This window comes from Grammomys surdaster, unplaced genomic scaffold, assembly GCF_004785775.1.
Source record: "Grammomys surdaster isolate TR1022 unplaced genomic scaffold, NIH_TR_1.0 125877, whole genome shotgun sequence".
NCBI classification, from domain to species: Eukaryota; Metazoa; Chordata; class Mammalia; order Rodentia; family Muridae; genus Grammomys; species Grammomys surdaster.
In genome coordinates, this window is record NW_021620702.1 from 312,862 (window position 1) to 329,163 (window position 16,302).

The 16,302-nt window shown below is 54.4% G+C and overlaps 1 protein-coding gene across 1 annotated transcript in view; it reads left to right on the forward strand.

Moving 5' to 3' along the window:
- Positions 1-14,395, forward strand: part of Lrp1 (LDL receptor related protein 1) — an 81,376-nt gene extending 66,981 nt beyond the window's left edge. The window contains exons 62-89 of the mRNA XM_028752113.1: positions 27-175; positions 573-666; positions 1,264-1,380; positions 1,578-1,697; positions 2,042-2,164; positions 2,253-2,378; positions 3,003-3,119; positions 3,790-3,896; positions 3,987-4,119; positions 5,443-5,562; positions 5,896-6,018; positions 6,155-6,295; positions 6,405-6,539; positions 6,616-6,735; positions 7,586-7,854; positions 9,167-9,345; positions 9,770-9,876; positions 10,145-10,261; positions 10,854-11,030; positions 11,140-11,280; positions 11,386-11,559; positions 11,737-11,898; positions 12,232-12,406; positions 12,601-12,702; positions 12,849-12,913; positions 13,015-13,105; positions 13,201-13,345; positions 13,486-14,395. Of these exons, the coding sequence (XP_028607946.1) occupies positions 27-175; positions 573-666; positions 1,264-1,380; positions 1,578-1,697; positions 2,042-2,164; positions 2,253-2,378; positions 3,003-3,119; positions 3,790-3,896; positions 3,987-4,119; positions 5,443-5,562; positions 5,896-6,018; positions 6,155-6,295; positions 6,405-6,539; positions 6,616-6,735; positions 7,586-7,854; positions 9,167-9,345; positions 9,770-9,876; positions 10,145-10,261; positions 10,854-11,030; positions 11,140-11,280; positions 11,386-11,559; positions 11,737-11,898; positions 12,232-12,406; positions 12,601-12,702; positions 12,849-12,913; positions 13,015-13,105; positions 13,201-13,345; positions 13,486-13,626 (3,770 nt within the window). The 3' untranslated portion in view covers positions 13,627-14,395. The remainder of the gene's footprint in view (positions 1-26; positions 176-572; positions 667-1,263; positions 1,381-1,577; positions 1,698-2,041; positions 2,165-2,252; positions 2,379-3,002; positions 3,120-3,789; positions 3,897-3,986; positions 4,120-5,442; positions 5,563-5,895; positions 6,019-6,154; positions 6,296-6,404; positions 6,540-6,615; positions 6,736-7,585; positions 7,855-9,166; positions 9,346-9,769; positions 9,877-10,144; positions 10,262-10,853; positions 11,031-11,139; positions 11,281-11,385; positions 11,560-11,736; positions 11,899-12,231; positions 12,407-12,600; positions 12,703-12,848; positions 12,914-13,014; positions 13,106-13,200; positions 13,346-13,485) is intronic.
- Positions 14,396-16,302: the final 1,907 nt, after the last annotated feature.

A 16,302-nucleotide genomic window follows, 5' to 3' on the forward strand; every position in this document is an offset into this window, starting at 1 on the left:
ACCCTTCAACCTCTTTCCTCTGGCAGTGCCTAATCACCCCTGCAAAGTCAACAACGGTGGCTGCAGTAACCTGTGCCTGCTGTCCCCTGGGGGCGGTCACAAGTGCGCCTGCCCCACCAACTTCTATTTGGGTGGCGACGGCCGTACCTGCGTGTCCAACTGCACAGCAAGCCAGGTGAAGTCCCTCTCAAGATCCCCCGTGCTGCAGCACCCCAGTCCCCTGACCCCGCATTCTTGTTTCCCGGTTCCCACTAATGCTTGCACCTCTGGCATGCCGACACACGCACACTTCCTGCCCACCTCTTGTGTCTTCACGGCAATCCTTGTACACTGTCGCCTCTAGTGCTGATCTCACCAGGGCCACGAGCCCTCGCCTTCCTGTGCTCTCCCCATACAGACACCCCCTCATCTATATTTTCTAGATCCATCATAGCCCCACTTTCTGTCCAGCTCTGCCACCTCACAAACCCTAACACCTCCCACTATTTCTCTGAAACATTTCCGTCCTGTGAAAGAAAGCCTTCTGAGTTTCCCGTACCCTCTCCAACCCCTCTTGCCCACCTGTCCTCTAGTTTGTGTGCAAGAATGACAAGTGCATCCCCTTCTGGTGGAAGTGTGACACAGAGGACGACTGTGGGGACCACTCGGACGAGCCTCCAGACTGTCGTGAGTATCCTCACAGCCCCCAGGGATGGAGACCTCAGTGGCCTACTTGCTCCTTGCTCTTTCTTTTTTAGTGTGTGTGTGTGTGTGTGTGTGTGTGTGTGTGTGCACGTGCACATGTATGTGTACCCACATGCATGTGTGTGTACTTTCATGTCTATGTGTATGTATGTGTGTGTGCATATGTGTCTCTGTGTGTGGGTGCCTTTGTGTGGGTGCCTATTTGTGTGTGTGCCTACATGTATGTGCACATGTGTGTGTGCCTCTGTGTGTGTATCTGTGTATGTATCTGTGTGTGTGCCCGTGTGTGTGTGCACATGTATGTGTACCTGCATGTGTGTGTGCCTATGTCTGCGCCTGCATGTGTGTGCCTGTATGTGCCTGTGCACCTGTATGTGTGCAGTGTGTGACAGTGCAGGCAAAACACACGCCATGTGGAAACATGTGACGGTCAGAGAACAACTCCCAGAAGTCAGCTCTCTCTTTCCACACTGGGTTCTGAGTATCACTGGGTGATCGGGCTTAGGTGGTGGCAATGCTCGCTGGGCCGGCTTGCTGACCCATCTCCTACTCTTGACACTGAGCCTCCCTTCTCGACAGCCGAGTTCAAGTGCCGCCCAGGCCAGTTCCAGTGCTCCACCGGCATCTGCACCAACCCTGCCTTCATCTGTGATGGGGACAATGACTGCCAAGACAATAGTGATGAGGCCAATTGCGGTAAGGAGCTGCCTGGATACCAGCCATTCCTTCCCCAGCACTTCGGGGTTCAGAGAGAGAGAGGACGTGCCAGCCTGAAGCAGCTTCCTCTCTAGCCTACATTTCTGGGCTTGGGAAGGCAGCCTACTCGTCCCCTACAAGGGACATGGAGGCCCCTGCCCGCCCTGAGTTCTCTCCTCTCCTTTTCCTTCCCCCAGACATCCACGTCTGCTTGCCCAGTCAGTTCAAGTGCACCAACACTAACCGCTGTATTCCTGGCATCTTCCGTTGCAACGGGCAGGACAACTGCGGAGACGGCGAGGATGAACGGGATTGCCGTACGTGCCGGGTTTGGGGAAGTGGGCGGGGGAAGCTGGCACACACTGTTGTTGCCCACTGCTTCCCCGTAGAGGCTCTGAGTTAGCTCTAGCTCTGTTAGCCAGGGACATAAGTCACACTGGCTGTTTCCTGGTTTGCTCGTTAAAAAACAAAAAACAAAAAACAACAACAACACAAAAAAAAACCACTGTGCTCGGTATGGACAGTCTGCAGATCCAGGCTGGGGATAACCCATTCCTTCCTCCTGACCGAGACCAGAGCCAGGCTCTCGGGAGGAGAACGTAGTGACTAAACCTGCGAGGAGATAAAAGGTAGGGTCCTCATTCTCTCTTCCATCTCGCAGCTGAGGTGACCTGCGCCCCCAACCAGTTCCAGTGCTCCATCACCAAGCGCTGCATCCCCCGTGTCTGGGTCTGTGACAGGGACAATGACTGTGTGGATGGCAGCGACGAGCCCGCCAACTGCAGTGAGTTGCCCATCGCCCCTGGGCCATCTTCCCTCGGCCAGTATTTCCCTGGTGGGGTCTCCTCCTCACCCGTGCCGGTGCCTTGCAGCCCAGATGACCTGCGGAGTGGATGAGTTCCGCTGCAAGGACTCGGGTCGCTGCATCCCCGCTCGCTGGAAGTGTGACGGAGAAGATGACTGTGGGGACGGCTCAGATGAGCCCAAGGAAGAGTGTGGTAAGCCCGGCCATTTTGAGAGGATGGGCGGGGTCTCGGCATGTCCCAGTGCGGGGCTCTTGTGGACAGCCATAGAGCTGGCACGAGAAAGTTTTCCCTGTAGTGCCCACCACCTCTGAATCCTACTCTTCTCCCTCACTGCCCTTCAGAAGAGAGTTGTGCAGAATCTCCAGCCTATGGTGGGGGTGGGGCCCTGATCACCTGCCCCACCCCCACCAATCAGCTGCCTTCCCTACACAGAACCTCATGTAGATACCACGCAGCAAGAGTGTCAGTACTTAAGCCGGGCAGTAGTGGCGCATGCCTTTAATCCCAGCACTTGGGAGGCAGAGGCAGGCGGATTTCTGAGTTCAAGACCAGCCTGGTCTACAGAGTGAGTTCCAGGACAGCCAGGACTACACAGAGAAATCCTGTCTTGAAAAACCAAAAAAAAAAAAAAAAAAGAGAGAGAGAGAGAGAGAGTGTGTCAGTGCCTGAGCCCTGGAGCGAGCTCCTTCAGACAGCAGTGACCACCTTCTCTCTGCCGCTGGCCTCACCTGCCCACCCTAGACCCTAACTAACATCCGCTGCCCGCTCCACACCTGACGGCCCCAATATCTGCCTCCATATCTTGCCTTCCCCCAGATGAGCGCACCTGTGAGCCATACCAGTTCCGCTGCAAAAACAACCGCTGTGTCCCAGGCCGCTGGCAGTGTGACTATGACAACGACTGCGGAGATAACTCGGACGAGGAGAGCTGCAGTATGTCCTACGCCTTACCCCACCCATCATTTCCTTTCCCAGGCCTTGGCATCTCCCTCCTCAGCACCACGCCCTTCCTACCCCTCCCCCCCGTGCAGGGGGTGGCCTCCCAGGGCAAGGGGGTCAGGTACCCCTCAGCTGCGCTCCACCCCACTCTATGTCCTGTATTTGAGCTTGTGACATTTCATCTCATCTCATGTTTCTCTCCATTTTCACACTGTCCTCTTGGGGTTGCAGAGGTAGGTGTCTCTGGTGTACCCCTGTTCCTGCCAGCTCCGCCTCTGCCTGGAGCCCCGCCCATCCCTGTGCGTGCTTCTCTGCCCACCGTCCTTAACTGGCCCCTCCCCCAGACCTGGCGCTTGTCTCCGTGGTCTTGTCTTTCCCTCCCTCCCCTATATGGTCTGTCCTAAGGACAGGACCAGGGACCAGTGCCCTCTCCCATGTGTCTGTACCTAATGGGATAAATGTGAGTACCCTCTCGGCCCAGCCAGTCTCTTGAGGACAGCCAGTTAGCTGCCCGCGATTGGTTGCGTGTCTCAATCATTACACCGTGAGTCAGCTGTGGTCTCTTCACGGAAGGACATAGGGATGAGCCTTGAGCTTGGGAGTTAGTATTTCTAAGGCCTGGAGATGCCCTGTGCCCACCCTGCTGGGGCCTGTCTCTCCTCAGCGCCTCGGCCCTGCTCTGAGAGTGAGTTTTCCTGTGCCAACGGCCGCTGCATCGCTGGGCGCTGGAAGTGTGACGGCGATCACGACTGTGCCGACGGCTCGGACGAGGTGAGAGGAACGCAAGGAAAGGGGTGGTCTGGGTAGAGTTAGGGCAGGAACCCAAGGGCCTGATTGGGCTGCTGGTCCCCGTGCCCACAGAAAGACTGCACCCCCCGCTGTGATATGGACCAGTTCCAGTGCAAGAGTGGTCACTGCATCCCCCTGCGGTGGCGCTGCGACGCGGATGCTGACTGTATGGATAGCAGTGATGAAGAAGCCTGTGGCACTGGGGGTGAGTGAGTCCCTTCATCCTGGCGCCAACGCCCCACCCCGCCACCTTTTAATTCCATCATTTGTTGGTCCTGCGACAAACTCTCAATTAAGCAGATACTGCAAGCCAGGCACGGACCTAGTGTTGGATATAGCAGTAGACAACTGGGTACATTTTTATGCAGGTTTAACCTGTTGTACTAATTTTTTAAATCTCACTGGCGGTTTCTACCCTGCCTTTAATCATTCAGTTCCCAGATAAAAGACACAGGACTTTTATATTATAATAAGCCTTTAATGCACCAGAGCTAGGCAGATGTCTACCCTCTAAGCTATTAGAATCTGCTTCCCCATCAATAACCCTGAGTTATAACTTGCCATGTTCCATCTGGACAGTTCTCAGCTCCAATTGGCCAGCCCTCATGGCCATGTTTTCATCACTCACCTACCACATGGCATCTTCTCCCTCTCCTCGAGGTTCCTGCCTTAGACCCCCCAGCCTGGGAACCAAAATCCCACCTATCTCTCTTTTGCCCAGCTATAGGTTGTAGGCATCTTTATTCACCAATCAGGGATAACTTGGGAGGCAAGGTTACAGTAGCCTCACTTGGGTCTGTGTGAGAATCTCCTCCTCCCTGGAGCAATCAGGACCAGTATTTAGCAACACAATACATAGCGATACAATACACAGTGAACAATACAAAGTGATACAATACAATGTAACAGTTCTAACCTCAGGGTGCTCTAACCTTGCTAAGGGAGCTTGCTAGGCAGATATCCAGCAGAAGCCTGTAGTCCAGGTCCACTCTTGCGCTACCCACTGCTCACCCAGTTGCCTGTGTTAAGAGGCCAGTTCCTGCTCATCTTCCTTCCCTGGGGCAGGTGGTGAGGCAGGGGCTGCTATAGCCAGACATGCCTGGGCTCAGCCACAGGAGGGGCCAGTGCAACACCTATCAGAAGAGAAGCAGGGATCTCACTTGCAAGGCAGCCTTCTGGTTCTGCCCTATGTGCTGATGGTAACAACCAAAGCTAAGTCTCCAAACTGCCGCACATCTGAGCCTGCCTCAGACTACACTAGACTCAGGTGTCCCACCTCACCTACTCAAGGAGAGCATCCTAAACCCCTGTACACCCCTGCCCCAAGTAGCCTCTCCTCCCCCCTAAATACCAGAAGAAACACACTGCCTCTCTCCACTGAGCAGAAAATGAAGATGCCTGAGTTTGATTCGGCAACAGCTTCTGTGCTGACCCCTGGGCCTCAGTCCCGCCCACAGAGCGAGTGAGGGACAGCATCTTGCAGCCACAGCTACATTCATTCTTACCCCTCTGTTCCCCCTGCACCCAGTGAGGACCTGCCCCTTGGATGAATTTCAATGTAACAACACCTTGTGTAAGCCGCTGGCCTGGAAGTGTGATGGAGAGGACGACTGTGGGGACAACTCAGATGAGAACCCCGAGGAATGCGGTAAAGATGTAGGATGGGGGACTGGAGAGATGGCTCGGAGGTTAAGAACACTGGTTGCTTGTCCAGAGGGCCCTAAGTTCAATTCCCAGCAACCGCATGGTGAATTGTAACCATTTGTAATAGGATCTAGTGCCCTCTTCTGGTGTGTCTAAAGACCGCTACAGTGTACTCACATACATTAAATAGTTTGATTGATTGATTGACTGATTTAGGGTGGGACAAAGCAGGGTTAGGGGGTCACCCACAGCAAGGCTTCCATACTCCCCAGTGGCCAGCTCTCCCCAGCCACTTGCCCCAAAGACTGATCATGGCTCTGTCTCCTGGCTTCTATAGCCCGGTTCATCTGCCCTCCCAACCGGCCCTTCCGCTGCAAGAACGACCGTGTCTGCCTGTGGATTGGACGTCAATGTGACGGCACTGACAACTGTGGAGATGGGTCGGACGAGGAGGACTGTGGTGAGCTGAGGGCAATGAGCTGGGGCTGAGGGGAGTATACATTGCTGAAGACGAGGCTCTAAATCTGGGGGAGTGGTCTCTGGATATTGGGATAGTGTGCTCAGTACCCAGAGCCTGAAGCCTCTCCCCTCCCCAGAGCCCCCCACAGCCCAAAACCCCCACTGCAAAGACAAGAAGGAGTTCCTTTGCCGGAACCAGCGCTGTCTGTCATCCTCGCTACGCTGTAATATGTTCGATGACTGCGGCGACGGCTCTGATGAAGAAGATTGCAGCATCGGTAGGACCAGGCCTGAGAGCAGAGGGTGGGTGGGCATCAGGGGGCGGGGCTCAGGAGAAAACCAGGGGGCGGGGCTCAGGGGAAGGAATCCACCCTCTGTCCCCCACAGACCCCAAGCTGACCAGCTGTGCCACCAATGCCAGCATGTGTGGGGACGAAGCACGTTGTGTGCGCACCGAGAAAGCTGCCTACTGTGCCTGCCGCTCGGGTTTCCATACTGTGCCGGGCCAGCCCGGATGCCAGGGTAGGAAAGCCGGATGGGAGATGGGGCAGGAACCCCAGCTCCTAGACTCCCCCATGACCCCCAGTGTAACCCCCAGACATCAACGAGTGCCTGCGCTTCGGCACCTGTTCTCAGCTCTGCAACAACACCAAGGGAGGCCACCTCTGCAGCTGCGCACGCAACTTCATGAAGACACACAACACCTGCAAAGCTGAAGGTGCTAGAGTCCAGAAGGACAGGAGTCGTGGGCGGGGCCGGAAGGGTGGGCGGGGTGGGGCGGGACCAGGCCACACGAGCTATAAAATGGAGCTGGCCTGGAATGGAGCATTTCATTGCTCAGACTCAAGGTGCACCAGGACGCCATCCCGAGTAGAGCAAAGCATAGGGAAGGTAGAAGGCACCGGCTGGCTTTCAGAAGTTCTGTGAGAGCAACACTCCCATGTGGCACACAGTGTTCTCTCCCCCTCCACAACACACATCCCCACACCCCCACCCCCGGGCAGGTTGAGAGTACAGCCAGATTCGTGGTCACATGCGCCTACCAGAGTGTCCCCTCATCCTCTGACACGGCATTGCACCTTTCATATATCCGTGCTCACACAGTGTACACGCCATATGCGTGCATGTATATGCACACTCCGTGTATACATACATTTCTCATGCCATGCACATACCCCCACATCTCTGTACCCTCTCAGCATTTATCAGACAGTATGTAGACCTACATGTCGATGCTACCCAGAGACCACAAGACAGAATTCCTGGAACTATCAGGAAACGGGTAACTCAAGGACCGATTTCTGAAGGATCTGGTCATTCTGGATCAGCTTGGGGTACAGGTTAGAACCCTCAGAGCTGCCATTCACTCCACCAACACCGGAAACATCCCCTTCTGTCGAAAACAAACGGTCTGCTGAGTTTGGAGGCTACTGTAGCATGGCAGGGTCTTGACTGGAAGTCACCTATTCCAGTCCTTCGCCATATGAGTCCCAGGGCTGGAACTCAGGCCCTGGGTTCCCACCTCTACCTTTCAAGCACATCTGATAGATAGTCCCTCACTCTGGCAGGCTCGGAGTACCAGGTGCTATACATCGCCGATGACAATGAGATCCGCAGTTTGTTCCCGGGGCACCCCCACTCCGCCTACGAGCAGACCTTCCAGGGTGACGAGAGTGTCCGCATAGACGCCATGGATGTCCATGTCAAGGCCGGCCGTGTCTACTGGACTAATTGGCACACGGGCACGATCTCCTACAGGAGCCTGCCACCTGCTGCCCCTCCTACCACCTCCAACCGTCACCGGAGACAGATCGACCGGGGAGTCACCCACCTCAATGTAAGTGTCCAGCCCGTCAGAGATCAGGTGGAAGAGCTCCACAGGACAGAGCTGACTTGAAAAGGACACTGTGGGGGGTGGGAGCCTAAGGCTAGAAGACAGGAGGGTCAGGTCTGCATGCTAGGCACAGATAACAGCCAGAGCAATGAGAAGTATCCGTAGTCAGCCCTGCCATGTGGTGACATGGAACACCAGGACAGACTGGCACTCAGCAGCATAGACCATCCGGATTCCTCTATGTCAATACTGGCTGACTTGCTTAATGGTGTGGGCTTCAGTCTATCAACAAGATGAATAATACCTCTCCTGGGTGTCAGCAGAGTTCAGAGGTGGAATGTGTGGAGCCCTAGGTTTGATCCTCAACAACAACAATGAAGATATAATAATAATACCTAATCTTATAAGCTTCTTTATATATCTGTCTGCTTGATGTTTGTTTTTAGTGCTAGATTTGAATTAAGGACTCCATGGGTGCCAGCTGCTGTAGCAACGAACTACACTCCCAGCTCCAGACTACTTTTTATTTTTACATTGAGAGTGTGTGTGACTGTGTGTATGAGTGTGTGCGTGTGTGTGTATGTGACTGTGTGTGTGTAAGAATGTGTGTGACAGTGTGTGTGACTGTATGTGTGTGTATATGTGACTGAGTGTGTGAGTGTGTGTGTAAGAGTGTATGTGAAAGTGTTGTGACAGTGTATGTGTGTGTGTATGTGACAGTGTGTGTGTATATGTGACTGTGAGTGTGTGTGCGTGTATGTGACAGTGTATGACAGGGTGTGTGTATATGTGACTGTGTGTGCATGTGAGTGTGTGTGTAACACTGTGTGTGGGTGTGTGAGAGTGAACGTGTACATCATATGTGCATGCTACAGTGCACACCTAGAAGTCAGAGGACAACTTGAAGTTTCTTTGTTTCTACCAGGAGTCCCAAGGATTGAACTCAGGTCCTCAGGCTTGGCAGCAAGCACCTTTACCCACTGAGCCGCTTACTGCCCCCACCCCATAGCTTTTTTTAAAGTGAGGATTAACTAGAAAACCATGAAAATGTGCCGGGCCTGGTGGCTCATGACTGTAACTCCAGCTGTATGAGTAGCAGAGGAAGGAAGATCAAGAGAAAAGCGTCAGCCTGAGCTACTCAGTGAGTTCCAGCTCAGTCTGGGCTATGAGAGAGACCTATTCAAAAGCAAAAGAACCTAGAGACTGTCGTCATGTCAGTGTGGGGTGACAGAGAAGAACAGCTGGGTAGGTAGCGAAGGGGGTGACGAGCAGGAGGACAAAACATGGTGGTCCCTGAACATGTGACCCCACTTAGATTTCAGGGCTGAAGATGCCGAGGGGTATTGCCATCGACTGGGTGGCTGGGAATGTGTACTGGACCGACTCCGGCCGAGACGTGATTGAGGTGGCGCAAATGAAGGGCGAGAACCGCAAGACTCTCATCTCGGGCATGATTGATGAGCCACATGCCATCGTGGTGGACCCTCTGAGGGGGTGGGCACGGGTCCTGGGGGGCGGTATCTGGGCTGGTGTCAGGAGGCCCTCAAGATAGGCGGTAGGCTTAGCATCCACAGGCAGGGAACAGAGACCTCAGGCTTCTAGGCTACCCCAGTCCTGGCCCTCCTAAAGCTACTGTCGGGGACTCTCAGGTGAATAGCTGACCTCTGCTTTACTGGCCAAGATCTGGGCCACCAGCAGAGTCGCTCTGCCCACTCAGATGCTACCGGCTTAGCACGCTGTAGTTAAAGCAGACCATGCTAGCATGGGTCAGAAGCTGTCTCCTGGGTCTTGTTGAAGGGGACAGGGCATTTCCTCACAATCCCCAGGAGTATCCACACCACGCAGGTGCCCCCCTGTTCCATCTCACTCCATCTCCTTGGCCCTGGGGTCCAATCCACTCTCATTTCTCCCTTCCCAGCACCATGTACTGGTCAGACTGGGGGAACCACCCCAAGATTGAAACAGCGGCGATGGATGGGACCCTTCGGGAGACTCTCGTGCAAGACAACATTCAGTGGCCCACAGGTCCCTGGGGCAGGGGTAGGGTGTGGAAGGGGCAGGCTCTGATCACAGCTGCTTCAGAAGTCACCAAAAGTCACCCCTGCTGGCAGTGGGGCAGGCGGTTTCCAGCAGATCAGGCCAAGAGCCGTGGGAGCGTTTCCCGGATGGGCAACTGGGGGAGGTCATATGAGCAGGGTAGGGCTGCTGTGGATAACAAGCAGAGGTGGCTCTGTTCTCTGTGCCCAGCCTGGCGTGACAGACGCTGGTGTCTGACAGCATTCTCTCACCCCAGGTCTGGCTGTGGACTATCACAATGAACGGCTATACTGGGCAGATGCCAAGCTTTCGGTCATCGGCAGCATCCGGCTCAACGGCACTGATCCTATTGTGGCTGCTGACAGCAAACGAGGTGAGAGGGCGCTGGCAGCCTTGGTCCCCAACATCGTCATCGGACTTCCCACTGAGCCCAAAGATCTCACTGCATTGCTCAGATCCTTCCAGAAGCCTGGCCCCCCAGCCAGCCTGTGGGCCTACACCCATCTGACCATTTATTCACTCTACCAATGAGTATCAGGTTGTGTGGGGTCAGCAGGGGTGGAAGAGCTTGGCAGATGAGGGGAGAGAGAGCTGAAGTCTCCTGTGAGCCCAGAAGACTTGGGGTAGCCGGGCAGTGGTGTCACATGCCTTTAATCCCAGCACTTGGGAGGCAGAGGCAGGTGGATTTCTGAGTTCAGAGGCCAGCCTGGTCTACAGAGTGAGTTCCAGGACAGCCAGGGCTACACAGAGAAACCCTGTCTCAAAAAACAAAAAACAAACAACAAAAAAACAAACAACAACAAAAAATCAAGAAGTCTTGGGGTCATGAGACCTTTTGCCAGCAGCAAAGATAGTTTGTTCTAAATATGTTAGGTTTAAAGTGCCTACACTGACAGGTGTCTTAAAGAGTGGGTCCAAGGCCCGGGTACCTGTCTTGATTTAACCCGATTCTCCCCCCTACCCAGGCCTAAGTCACCCCTTCAGCATCGATGTGTTTGAGGACTACATCTATGGAGTCACTTACATCAATAATCGTGTCTTCAAGATCCACAAGTTTGGACACAGCCCCTTGATCAACCTGACTGGGGGTCTGAGCCATGCCTCTGATGTGGTCCTGTACCATCAACACAAGCAGCCTGAAGGTGCATCAGAGGGAAAACCTGGGGTGTGTGTGTAGAGGGTGGGGGTTAGTGAGAAGAAGGACTTTCTAAGTCTGCACGGCTCAACATGGACCCCTTCCAACACCTGCAGTGACCAACCCCTGCGACCGCAAGAAATGTGAATGGCTGTGTCTCCTGAGCCCCAGCGGGCCTGTCTGCACCTGTCCCAATGGAAAGAGGCTGGATAATGGCACCTGTGTGCCTGTGCCCTCTCCAACACCCCCTCCAGATGGTATGCATACCCCTTTGCCCGGGTACCCAAGAATCCCTTCCCTATAGCCTCTGGCTCCCCTAACCTTTGATCTCCTTCCCCTGCCCTGATGAGTTCTTACCGCAGCCCCTAGGCCTGGAACCTGCACCCTGCAGTGCTTCAATGGTGGTAGCTGTTTCCTCAATGCTCGGAGGCAGCCCAAGTGCCGCTGTCAGCCCCGTTACACAGGCGATAAGTGTGAGCTGGACCAGTGCTGGGAATACTGTCGCAATGGAGGCACCTGTGCGGCTTCTCCATCTGGTATGCCACCAATCAGGACTGGTCCTCTAACATCATCCTGGTCCCCAACCTCTCCTCGCCTGGTCCTTCTGTCGTCCCAGTATCCACTCTATCTAGTCTTCGCGTCCCCAGGACCCCTGCTATAGGCCCAGGTGGAACCCAGTGCCATGGTCCTACTCACAGATCCTCTCCCACCAGGTATGCCCACATGCCGCTGTCCCACGGGCTTCACGGGCCCCAAATGCATCCAGCAGGTGTGTGCAGGCTACTGCGCTAACAACAGCACCTGCACCGTCAACCAGGGCAACCAGCCCCAGTGCCGATGTCTACCTGGATTCCTGGGTGACCGTTGTCAGTACCGTGAGTATTCACCCCAACCCCAGGGAAGGAAGAGGGGAGCTGGAACACAAAGGGGGAAGTCAAGAGGATGGAAGACATATGCAGATGAACCAAGCCCCAGCTGTGGGTGCCGCCCACCAGGTTGGCACACCTTCCTGGTATAGCGAGCCTCCAGGCATCAGGATCATTCAACAAAAGGAATGCTGTCGGAATGCTTCGGGTCATCCTAGTGTCCTGGGGTCTGTGGCGGGGCAATTGCGGGGGCTCAGGAGGGGCTGGGAGTCATGCATAGGTCCTGGACTCGCCTTGACCCTGCATGGTAGATCCTTAGGAAGGTGGGGCTTATGGTTACAGGGCAGTGCTCAGGTTTCTGTGAGAACTTTGGCACGTGTCAGATGGCCGCTGATGGCTCCCGTCAATGTCGCTGCACCGTCTACTTTGAGGGACCAAGGTGTGAGGTGAACAAGTGTAGTCGCTGTCTCCAAGGAGCCTGTGTGGTCAATAAGCAGACCGGAGATGTCACGTGCAAGTGAGTGAAGGTCCCGCCTCCACATTCTGCTCCATGGAAACTGCATGGTCTTATCTGGCCCCTCCTGGCCCCGCCCCGTACCCTGCCCCTTTCGGCCCCACCCCCTCTCCTGCCCCTCCTGGCCCTATTCCTCTACTAGCATCACAGATACCCTTCTGCAAGCCCCAGCTCCAGCTTTTGATTCCTCTCCACAGCTGCACTGATGGCCGGGTAGCCCCCAGTTGTCTGACCTGCATCGATCACTGTAGCAATGGTGGCTCTTGCACCATGAACAGCAAGATGATGCCAGAGTGCCAGTGAGTTGGCCCTGAGCCTCACCGGGCACAGGCTGGCCCCTCCTCCTCAAATCTGACCAAAGGAACGATATAATCCCCTAGTTCCTGCAGCTAAATTGGTCGTGGAGGTGATGCCGGCCCACTGAGTTTTGCTTTCTTGCCTGCAGGTGCCCGCCCCATATGACAGGACCCCGGTGCGAGGAGCAGGTTGTCAGTCAGCAACAGCCCGGGCGTAAGTGGAGGGGAGGGCAGGGCTGCCAAGACCTAGAGCAAGAACCTTACGCCTCCCATCTCCCTAGGCTTCAGACTCAGTTTCCCGACTTCTCTCTCCAGATATGGCCTCCATCCTGATCCCTCTGCTGCTGCTCCTCCTGCTGCTTCTGGTGGCAGGCGCGGTTTTCTGGTATAAGCGGCGAGTCCGAGGGTGAGCCACTGGGAGTCTGGGAAGTTCTGGCTGTCATTTTACAATACGATAACCTCACCAAGATCAACGGTTCCCTGACTTCTGCCTCTCCCCAGGGCTAAGGGCTTCCAGCATCAGCGGATGACCAACGGGGCCATGAATGTGGAGATTGGAAATCCCACCTATAAGATGTATGAAGGTGGAGAGTCCGATGACGTCGGGGGCCTCCTGGATGCTGATTTTGCCCTTGACCCTGACAAGGTATGCTGAAGGCCATCAAAGAGGCCTTCTGGAGCAGGGTCCAAAGGCTGGGTGAGGGGTGATCAAGGTAACCAAAAGTGTTGCACAGAGGTGGGAGCTAGGGTACTCTAACAATATGAAACCCTTCTTTTTTTTTTCAGCCTACCAACTTCACCAACCCAGTATACGCCACACTCTACATGGGGGGCCATGGCAGCCGCCACTCCCTGGCCAGCACAGACGAGAAGCGAGAACTTCTGGGCCGGGGACCTGAAGACGAGATAGGGGATCCCTTGGCATAGGGCCCTGCCGCAAATGGACGTCCCCAGAAAGCCCCCTGCCACACGAGTCTTTCAATGAGCCCCCCGTCCCCCAGCCAGCCCTTCTCCGGCCCTGCCGGATGTACAAATGTAAAAATGAAGGAATTACTTTTTATATGTGAGTGAGCAAGCAAGCACAGTATTATCTCTTTGCATTTCCTTCCTGCCTGCTCCTCAACATTCCCCCCCACACTGCCTTGAGGGGGGCGGGGAGGGCTCTGTCACTCAAAGGTATGAAGGAGCCCACATGTTCCCTACCGAACATACCCCTGGAAGCTGGTGGCACAGCCCCCCACCTGTGCAAGACACTCAACAGGGCTCCGTGTCCCAGCTTTCCTTTCCTCAGCTCTCTGGGGTTAGTTCTGGGGAGGAGGAATCCTCTGCTGACCCTGTCTGGAAGATTTGGCTCTAGCTGAGGAAGGAGTTTTTTAGTTGAGGGAAGCCCCAGTTCCTACTTTTAGGAGCACCTCAGAGATGGCCGTGCTCGGTACCCCTTCCAGACAGGTCCTCCCCTCTCTAGTGCCCCCTCTGCGGCTCCTAGGGCTGAACACATCTTTGGTAACTGTCCCCCAGCCTCCCCTCCCCTGAGGACCAGGAAGAGTTGGGGCACACCAAGGAAGGGCAAGCGGGCAGCCCCATTTTGGGGACGTGAACGTTTTAATAATTTTTGCTGAATTCCTTTACAACTAAATAACACAGATATTGTTATAAATAAAATTGTAAAAAAGGAAAAAAAAAGAAAAGAAAAAAACACTGTGTCTGCATGCTAATGTGAGACTTTGGGAGCTGGGGCTGTGCTTGCCTGTTGCAGCCACCAGAGGGAGCCTTGCTGCATGCTGGAGGCTGGCCTGAGACTCCTAAGGTCCATTTCTCCAGCCCCAGTCCATCCTACGGTTTGCTATGGAAGGGAAAAGCTGGTTTTCTTGGTGTATGACCTTGAGCCTTATGATGTAACTTATGCGGGTTGGATCTGGTGTCTCTTGGCCCCTGTACACTGACTCAGAGATGTGTTTCACTGTACACTTGCCCTACACCAGCCCCACAGTGAGATACCACCCTAGAAGAAATAAGTACGCTGGGTAATGAAGGTTTTCAGGATGGTCTGGTACTGCTGCTCTCTGCTCCGTGCTCCTTTTGAAATGTTGACATCTTACTCTTAATGACCTAAGAGTAAAACCCTGTCTGTGAGGCCAACAGGACGGCTCAGTGGGCAAAACACTTGCCTGTGCAAACCTGCCAGCCTGAGCTCACATAAGAGTGGGCAGAACCAGCTCCATAAAATTATCCTCTGACCTCCATACGTATGCTCTGGCACACACAGAAGGATTTTTTTTTTTCAATGAAATACCTGGGTTAGGGGACAGAGGGGAGGAGAGCTGGCAAGGCCCAGTTTACCCATCAGCTTACAACATATGCATCTCAACAAAACACTTCAGATGTTCCAGGAGTTGATCAGGAAAAGACACCATCTAAGTGGTTCCAGATCTCCTTGAACCTCTTTCAAAGGGGAATGAACCCCATGCAGATATGCGGCTCTACACTGTCCAGGACTGGGGAGGGTTAGAACCCTGTTCTCCCAACAGCAGCAAACAATGACTCTCAAAGGATCAGTCCAGCTTTTCACCCCGACCCTCACTGGCTTCCCCGGGGTATTTCTCCCTCGATTCCTTCCCTCGGGGAAGCTTATGGGTAGATATATATCCAGAGACAAGACCCTCCTTTTCCCTCATCCTCAATCTTATCTCCAACTTCATCCCTGAAGCCCTGCTCTGAGGTCTTCCTAGCTTCCCCAGACTCCTTAGGGCTCTGGGATGAGCAATCCTGCTGGGAATAAAATGGGGACTGGGGGTGGTAGTCATTGTTGATCCTTAATTGTTGACTTGTGGCTCCTTCTGGCCACCAGGTGGCATCTACACTGCTGTAACACTGCTTATCCTAAAGCTCCCCACACTAATTATGCACCTGCCTCCGAGGACCCTAGCCCAGCCCTTGCTTCCTTCCCTGGGGCTATTTTGCGCTGACCCTTCCATCCTCTGTCAGCTATCTTCTTTCCCTCCCCCAGAGCCTGCTCGTTCCCCACCACCAACAGTCCCACCCTCTCCACCCCCTCCTTCTGCCAGCCTGCATCTGTAGCCCCCCACCCCTCGGGAACCACTGATTCTCTGCCTGTCACCTCAAGATCCCGGGTAGAGCAAGACAGCCCCCAGCTGCCGCTTTAGAAAGCACACCCTTTCGGTTAGCACCCTCCCTCTACTGGCCAGGACCAGAAGGATGCACCGGTCTCCCAACAGCCACCCAGCCAAATGGAAGGGAGTCTCAAAAACCAAGAAGACACTGACTGATCCATATCAGATTGAAAAGCAGATATTCTCAGATGGAAAGATTCAGGGAGAGAGGGGGTAAAGACCTAGAGATAAGTACTGTGCATGTGTGTGTATGTGAGAATGCACTTGTAATCCATGAGAGAATTGGAGGCCCTGAGATTAGCTAAATTGGTGATGGGGAGGGTCAGGTCTGCTACAGTTGGAGACTTTGGCCATGGACTTCTGGGCACCCAGGATGTGGGACTACCCTTTGCTTTCACCCAGAACTGAGGCAGCTCCTGTGCTTGGGGTCAGCCCTGGTCAGCCATTTGGCCTTGTTCCTGACACTTTGTCA